The sequence below is a fragment of the Echinops telfairi genome, unplaced genomic scaffold, assembly GCF_000313985.2.
Source record: "Echinops telfairi isolate 266 unplaced genomic scaffold, ASM31398v2 ScPeMD7_7468;HRSCAF=8506_0, whole genome shotgun sequence".
In the NCBI taxonomy this organism is placed as follows: domain Eukaryota; kingdom Metazoa; phylum Chordata; class Mammalia; order Afrosoricida; family Tenrecidae; genus Echinops; species Echinops telfairi.
In genome coordinates this window covers 80,987,877-80,995,571 of record NW_022111369.1, presented here as the reverse complement: position 1 = coordinate 80,995,571, position 7,695 = coordinate 80,987,877, and the positions used below count along the sequence as shown (strand labels likewise).

Sequence of the window (7,695 nt, the reverse complement as noted above, 5' to 3'; positions counted from 1 at the left end):
GTGTGTGTGTGTGTGTGTGTGTGTGTGTGTAAGCCAGAAGGAACCAGAGGAATAGTGTGTGTTTCATCGGAACTATACTGCGCCTTGGTTGACTCATCCCTTCTGTGAGGGAATGTCATATTGTCTACATACTGGTTTTGGGTCTCTGCTCCGGCCCCTCTCATTCTCAATAATATTTTTGTTTGTTTGTTTTGAGTCTTTTGATGTCTGTTACCTGATCCCATTGACACCTCATGATCGTATAACCTGGTGTGCTTCCATGTGGGCTTGTTGCTTCTCTGCTAGATGGCCCTCCCTTTTTTTTAATATTAAAAAAAGCTACAACCATTTCAATATGAATGAGGGGGGTCTGAATGGAGACTCAGAGTCCATCTGTAAACAGACATAAGGGTCATAAGGAAGGGATGAGCCAGTCAGGTTATAGTATAGCAACGAAGAAACACATCATTCCTCTAGTTCTTTAATGCCCTGCTTCCCCCCACCCCGCCCCCACCCACTATCATGAGCCCAGTTCGACCTTACAAATCCAGCTAGCCGAGAGCATGTACACTGGTCCAGATAAGACCTCTCAACACATGGAATTCAGGACAGATAAATCCCTCAGGACCAATTAAAAAAGCCACTCCCATACATCATGGCCCTCAGAAGAACTTAAGGTTAGCAGGAGACAGGTATTTAAATGGTTATTGCAATAAAGTTTGTGTGCATTGTATGATTTTGCCAAGTATAGTCACACTAGAGGGAATGATTTTTCCTGGGGAGAATAGGAGGGAGCTCAGGGAAGGCTTCATGGGGGAGGCAATTTTGTTGATTCTGAGGAAGATGAAAATCAGTTAATATGTGAGTTAAGGCACAGAAATACAAAAGAGAGGGGAACTTTGGGGAAATTTCAAGAATAACTGTAATAAAATTTGAAAGGAGACCAGTTTAAAAGACTGTTACATCATCTAGGTAGGAAATGAGACTCTGAAGCTCTTTCGTGCCCTGAAAGAACTTTCAAAATTGAGTAACTTGGTAGAATTAATTCTTGGCAAAATGTTTTGCTGTCTCTACTTCTTAGTTCAGTTTCATGGTACTCCTAGCACCCTTGACCATAAGGAGATGTAACTTTCTGTCGACCTACTCACTGTTACAGTTTCACTGTAGCTGTCAGAGTGCATATCAGCTATTTTGAAGGGTTTTCTTGATTTCTGAATGCTTATTTTGTTACCTTGTTTTCTTTGTCAATGTACTTACTAGAGGATTTACTTTTTAAAAGTTAAAAAATTCATAAGATTCAAAAAGTTTTAAATAAAGAGTACAGAGTAAATGAAAAGTCTTCCCCACGGTACACCAGCCACCTGTTTCGTGTCTTGCATGCATTGGCACTACCAGAGGCCGTGGTGGGGCAGTAGTTAAGGGTTGGGCTGCTCCCTGCAATGCTAACAATTCACAATCATCAGCGTCTCCAAGAGAGAAAGACAGGACTTTCTGTTCCCGTGGAGTTACAGTCTCGGAAACAGTTCCTATAGCACCACTATGAGTCTGCTCAACTCGGTGTAGTGAGTTTGGGGGTTTTTGTTTGTTTGCGTTTGTCTTTTACCAGAGACGTGTACATACAAGACAAGTAACAGGTGACCAGGCAATGGTGGGGGAGAGTTTGTCCTCTTTAGTTATTTAAACATTTCTGAATCTTGTGAATTTATTAAAGTTTTAAAAGTAAGTCTGGTATGATTATTCTATCCTTAGCATGTGTCTTGGTTGCATAGTTGGGTATGCATCAGGTTGCTAATCTCAAGGTTAGCACTTCAAACCCACAAACCGCTCTCTGGCTCCCGGGAAGATGAGGCATTCCGCTCCCATAAAGGTGTTCCACCTCAGAAACCTAAGGAAGCAATTCTACTCCGTCCTGTAGGGCTGCTATGTGTTGGACTCAACTCGTGTCAGTGGGTTTCTGCCTGTAGATGTTCTCTTGGGACAGAGTTTAATGATCTGTTCTCTTAGGTCTTGTCCAACATAGGATAATTTATTAGCTGTCTGGATAGAATTACATGTGTGCCACATGCAAATCACTTTCAGTATAAAATTGTTGTTTATATTGTTTTAAGTAGTGGTTAGGTACCTCTCTATTTTAAACTACCTTTCAAAAACAATAGTTTCTGAAGCGGATTAATTACATCTGAATGAATATCTAACGAGTTGATTCGTTTTTGAAGAGTAGACACTGTGTCTGGAAAGTCTTCATGATAAAATGCCCCCTGCTTAGTCTTCAGCATATACTTAATGCAGGCCCTTCCAGTTGATTCCTGGCCCTGTGCATTTCTGACACTGTAATCTTTATGGGAATAGGAACCTTAGTTTTTCTCACTTGGAAGCTGGTGGTTTGAAGGGCTGACCTTGTGAGTAGCAGCCCAGGGTGTAACCATTATGCCACCAGGGCTCCGCTTAGCATACATGTAACCCTCTATAAATATTTTATCATGACAGTAATGACTGTTCTTCTCTTAATAGCCAAGGTGATTTGAAAAAGAAGAAGAAGAAAAAGAAGGGTAAGGATTTTTTTTTTAATCTTTGAATTCTTTTCTACGTGATAAAAGCTTGAGTTTCGCCGTATGGATCATAGGTTCCCAAACTTATTTGGCCTACTGCCTCCTTATCAGAAAAAAAAAAAAAAATTTTTTTTTTTACTCAGTGCTCCCCTGGCAATGACAAACTTTTGTACTGTGTCTCACAGTCCAGGAGAGTCAGCATTGGGAACTGCTTTTGCAGCCTCCCTTCTTCCAGCAGTAGAGCCCACTGTGGGGAACACTGCTGTAGAGGTATCTTGAGACATAGAGATAAGGGTGCTCCAAAAAGTTCATGGGAAATTTTCTTAATCTTTTAATTCCATTTTTTCATGAACTTTTTGAAGTCGTCTTGTATTCTGTCAACACTACATCTATGAACACTGACTTTTGTCTTCACTATAGCTAACATTATAGAACAATATCACTGATAGCACATATACCAGTAAAGGTTAGCTTAAGATGATCCAGCACAGTTTGAGCAGTACATTGACAAGGAGTCGTTTCAGGCCAGAGTCAGAAGAGAGTGGAATAAGAGATAACATTGCTGATGTTAGATGGATCTTGGCTCAAAGTAGAGAATACTAGAGAGGTTTACTAATGTTTTATTGACTATACTTAAGCATTTGACTGTGTAGATCATAACTATGGATAATCTGTAGAAGAATGAGAATTCTAGAGCACTTCATGGTGCTCATGAGGAACTTTTACATGGATCAAGAGGCAGTTGTGGGAAGAGAACAAGTGACTACTACATGGTTTAGAATCAGGAAAAGTGTGTATCAGGGTTGTATCCTCACACCATAGTTGGTCAACCTATATGCTGAGCAAATAATCAGAGAAGTTGGCTTATATGAAAAAGAATGGCATCAGGATGGGAGGAAGTGTTTTAGCAGCTTAGAATATGCAGATGCCAGAACTGTCCTTGCTGAAAGTGAGGAGACGTGGACGTGTAACATTTGCTGATGAAGATCGATTGCAGCCTTCAATATGGATTACAACTCAGTGTAAAGAAGACCAAAATCCTCACAACTGTACCAATAGGTAACATCATGATAAGTACAGAAAAGGTTGAAATTGTCAAGGATTTTGTCTTGATTGGATCCATAATCAGTGCTCATGGAAGCAGCAGTGAGATCAAAAGCTGTTGCATTAGGTAAATCTGCTGCACAAGACCTCTTTAGAATATTGAAAAGCAAGGATGTTACTTTGAGGACTAGGGTGTGCCTGACCCAAACCATGGTATTTTGCATTGCTTCATATGCATGTGAAAGTTAGACATTGAATAAGAAAGCCCAAAGAATTGATGCATTTGAATTTTGGTGCTGGAGAAGAATATTGAAAGTGCCATGGACTGCTAGAAGGAGAAACCAATCTGTCTTGGAAGAAGTAAGCCAGTATGCTCCTTAGAGGCAAGGATGGCAAGACTTCGTCTTACATGCTTGTACATGTTGGCCGGAGAGACCAGTCCCTGGAGAAAGGACATCATGTTCGGTAGCGTAGAGGGGCATTCAAGGAGAATGGATTGACACCATGTTAGGTAGCGTAGAGGGCCCTCACGGAGATGGATTGACACTATGGTTGCTATAATGGGCTCACGCATGGGAGTATTGGTAAGGATTGCGCTGGACCCTGCCGTGTTTAGTTCTGTTGTGCATAAGGTGGAGCCGAGTCATGGCACCTAACAACAGCAGCATAGTTAACGTTTACTATCATGACATAATGGTATAGAGTAGAAAATTCCCTATTCCAAACTCTCCCAGAGATAAGTATTTACCTTTTTATATACAGAAACATATATATATAAGTATATACTTACATTCGTAGTCGGGATTTTTTAAAGTGAACAAACTAGGATAATTTATCATAATTCTCTACTTGAGACTTGTGAAGAGCATTTTTCCAAATTAATACGTATAAATATGCGTTTAGTTCTATAGGTATGCTATAATTTATTTTGTGTCTTATTTATAAATATTAAAATTGTTTTTATTTTATCTTTTATTATTTGGACAAACATTAGAGAATATCTTTACATATTTAATTTTTGTGGCTTACCTGTTTTCTGCAGGGTAAATTTCTAGAAAGCTATAAATTTTGATTTGTGCTGCCATATTAAGGCTGTACTGGTTTATACTTCTGCCAGATAGTGTTCCATTATTTCATCAACACTGGTTATTAACTTTTGATATTTGTTAGTCTGATAGAATTTTAATTTTCCCCTCTACTTAATTTTAATTTGTGAAGTCAAACTTTTCACTTGATGACTTTTAATTTTTTTTAGCTTAACCAAATTATAACTGCCCCTCCTTTACCTCAATAATTTACCCATTGATTCAAAAAAACTACCTGTATTAAGGATATTTATTAATCCAATCTGTTAAATTACATGAAAAGTTTTTTTGGCTTGTTATTCTTGTTTCCAGTTTGCTTTTTCTGTAAGTTTGTTGTCTTTTACCGAGTGTGAAAAGCAGATCTTTTCCATTATGACTTTTGAAAATCGTGTCTTGCAACATTGTACAGGGAAAAAAAACCTTTCCAATTTATTTATTTCAGTTTTAACTTTATTTGTTCCTCAGCCTGGGCACATTATGTATGACAGAATTCTCATGTCAATTGTTTACACAGGAAAACTACCTAAGAACTATGATCCAAAAGTTACCCCAGATCCAGAAAGATGGTTACCAATGCGAGAACGTTCTTACTACAGAGGAAGGAAGAAGGGTAAAAAGAAGGATCAGATTGGGAAAGGGACCCAGGGAGCAACTGTAGGATCTTCGTCTGAACTGTAAGTCATTCTGAACCAGTGACATCACTTAGAAACGATTGTGGCCATTCCTGAGATAGACAGTGATTACTAGCTGGAATTATTAGTACAGAGGAGCTTCAAAAAGTTTGTAGGAAGATGTCCACTCTCTTTCAGTTCCATTTTTTCCAGAAACTTCTTGAAGCCCCCACTATCTTTACTAAGTATGAAATGTGCAGTCAGCTGTCTTTGCCAAGTACTTCATAATGTTAAGGAGAGAAAATGGTATTTCTTGTTTCATTGTGTTATAAATTCAGTTTGGGATTTCAGGAAACTTCAGAAGGAAACGATGTACTGAGATCACATTCAACTATTTAGTAGGTACACACAGATACAAGGGGGCTTTAAAAAAAACCTCATTCCATTGTTCCACAGAGGTTTAAAACCCCCTCGTATACAGTGTCTGAAAGGATTTAAAATGCGCCTGAATTGTTTCCACGTAGTAGGGTTATAGGGCATCGAATGTTTTTCTTGTTTTTCAAGCTTCCTAGAAATTGTGCCATACGAATGCTTCTACTTTATTCAAAGTAAAAATGGAAAAGGGATTTGGGAACCCACTTTAAAAGGAATAAAAGATGTACGGGAGATGGTTGGAGGAGGAAAGCAAATGACATGTACATATGTTTCATACCTGTTTTGTTGGCTTTATGAATGACCAAAACTTTCCTGTTCTCATGATTCCAGGGATGCCAGTAAAACTGTGAGCAGCCCTCCCACCTCCCCAAGACCTGGCAGTGGGGCAACAGTATCTGCCTCTACAAGTAACATCATACCCCCGAGACATCAGAAGCCTGCAGGGGCTCCAGCAACAAAAAAGAAACAGCAACAGAAAAAGAAGAAGGGGGGCAAAGGTGGCTGGTGATGAGAAGAACGTTCTTGTTGCAGGCTATTTTTAAACGCGTCTCATTGGCACTAGGGACATACAGTGACACAGCAAGAAGCACAGAACTGCGCCCTCCTTCATCCTACATTTTCGTTACGTTCTTTTCTTGTGCATCAAATAGGAATAGGAAAACATCCTCATCCAATTTGATGCCTAGTCACTTGCCCCTCTTGTACCATCTAGCTTTGCACAGAGAATGAGGACACAGAATAAGTGGTGTTTATCCACCTTGAGATCTGCTGTTTCCTTTAACTCTGTATGCTGATCTGGTCTTTCTTCAGCTCAACAAACAAGGCATGTTATAGAAGGTTTTTCCAGGTTTTAGTTTGTCAACTAGAATCTGATGAAAATACTTGTTCCTCTTCAAATCTCACATTGTATCTTGGGAAGCTTAAAATGGAATCTTCTGAGCCTTCCAATTGTCTGCTTAGGAATACCATGGTATAAAAGGGACCTGATTAATATACACTGGTGTTTTCACTTCATTAAATGGGTTACCACAGGAAAACCAAAGTCAAGTCTTGAAGATTTTGTCTTGGGATACTGAATTTTGGGTTATTTTTCATTGAACTTTTATGTACAGGGGCGCAGCAAAAAGTTTGTGGGAAAATGGAATGAAAAGATAATGGAATTTTCCCACAAAGTATTTGAAGCCCCTTCGTTTTAATTGGGGCCCCTTTGCACATTCACATTATCTTCAGATTTTGGTAACATGCTGATTTAGCATATTAAAGAACTCAAAGGATACTAATGTTACAAGAAGTGGACTCTAAAGGCTCTGAAGTCAAATTGGTTTGCACTGTCTCAGAAACATTAATGACCCTGTCAAGAGCATGAACACGGACTTCCTAAGCGAGCGGAAATCAGTGCCAGAGTTTGGTGCCAGGCAATATTAAGACCTAACTGACTGTATGGCCCAATTAATAGTAAATGGCCTATCTTTCCAGTTCTGGGTATGACCATTCATGAGCCTTCTCAAAGTAATGAGGTATTCTTAGTTATTTTACAGTGTAAATGTTGTGCTCGTCTTTTTGCTTACAAGCCACTCTCATTGAACTGCTGTAAGACGGGCATGTTGGGCTGCCCACCCTTGTGTTCATTTTGTGCTGCCTAAGGCACTCGTATCGCCTTGTGATGTTACTGTCCTTATTAATAAAGTGCTGCTGTGCTTGCCTCTGAACATACCTACCGAAACTTCTTCAGAGAGTTTATGTTAAGGCTTTCTTTGTCAAACTTTAGGGAAAGAAGAGGGTTAAGAAACGTGGTGCTGCCATTTTTGTTTTGCATAATCACAATTGGTGGAGGCCTCTAAAGAAATTCTCTTGAAATAGGAATGATTTATTATGGTATAATACTTTTTGAACTCTACAGAAGATCTTTTGCTAAGAATGTCAGATATTCTTTCTGAAAACATTTCCCATTATAGGACTAAATGTTAATAAATTGTTATGGGATTCATTCCA

At 39.1% G+C, this 7,695-nt stretch overlaps 1 protein-coding gene across 1 annotated transcript in view; it reads left to right on the top strand.

Annotated features, from left to right (window-relative positions):
• Positions 1-7,695, top strand: part of SRP72 (signal recognition particle 72) — a 56,261-nt gene extending 48,566 nt beyond the window's left edge. Inside the window, exons 20-22 of the mRNA XM_030888566.2 lie at positions 2,491-2,528; positions 5,172-5,331; positions 6,034-7,695. Coding sequence (XP_030744426.1) covers positions 2,491-2,528; positions 5,172-5,331; positions 6,034-6,211 — 376 coding nt within the window. The 3' untranslated portion in view covers positions 6,212-7,695. The remainder of the gene's footprint in view (positions 1-2,490; positions 2,529-5,171; positions 5,332-6,033) is intronic.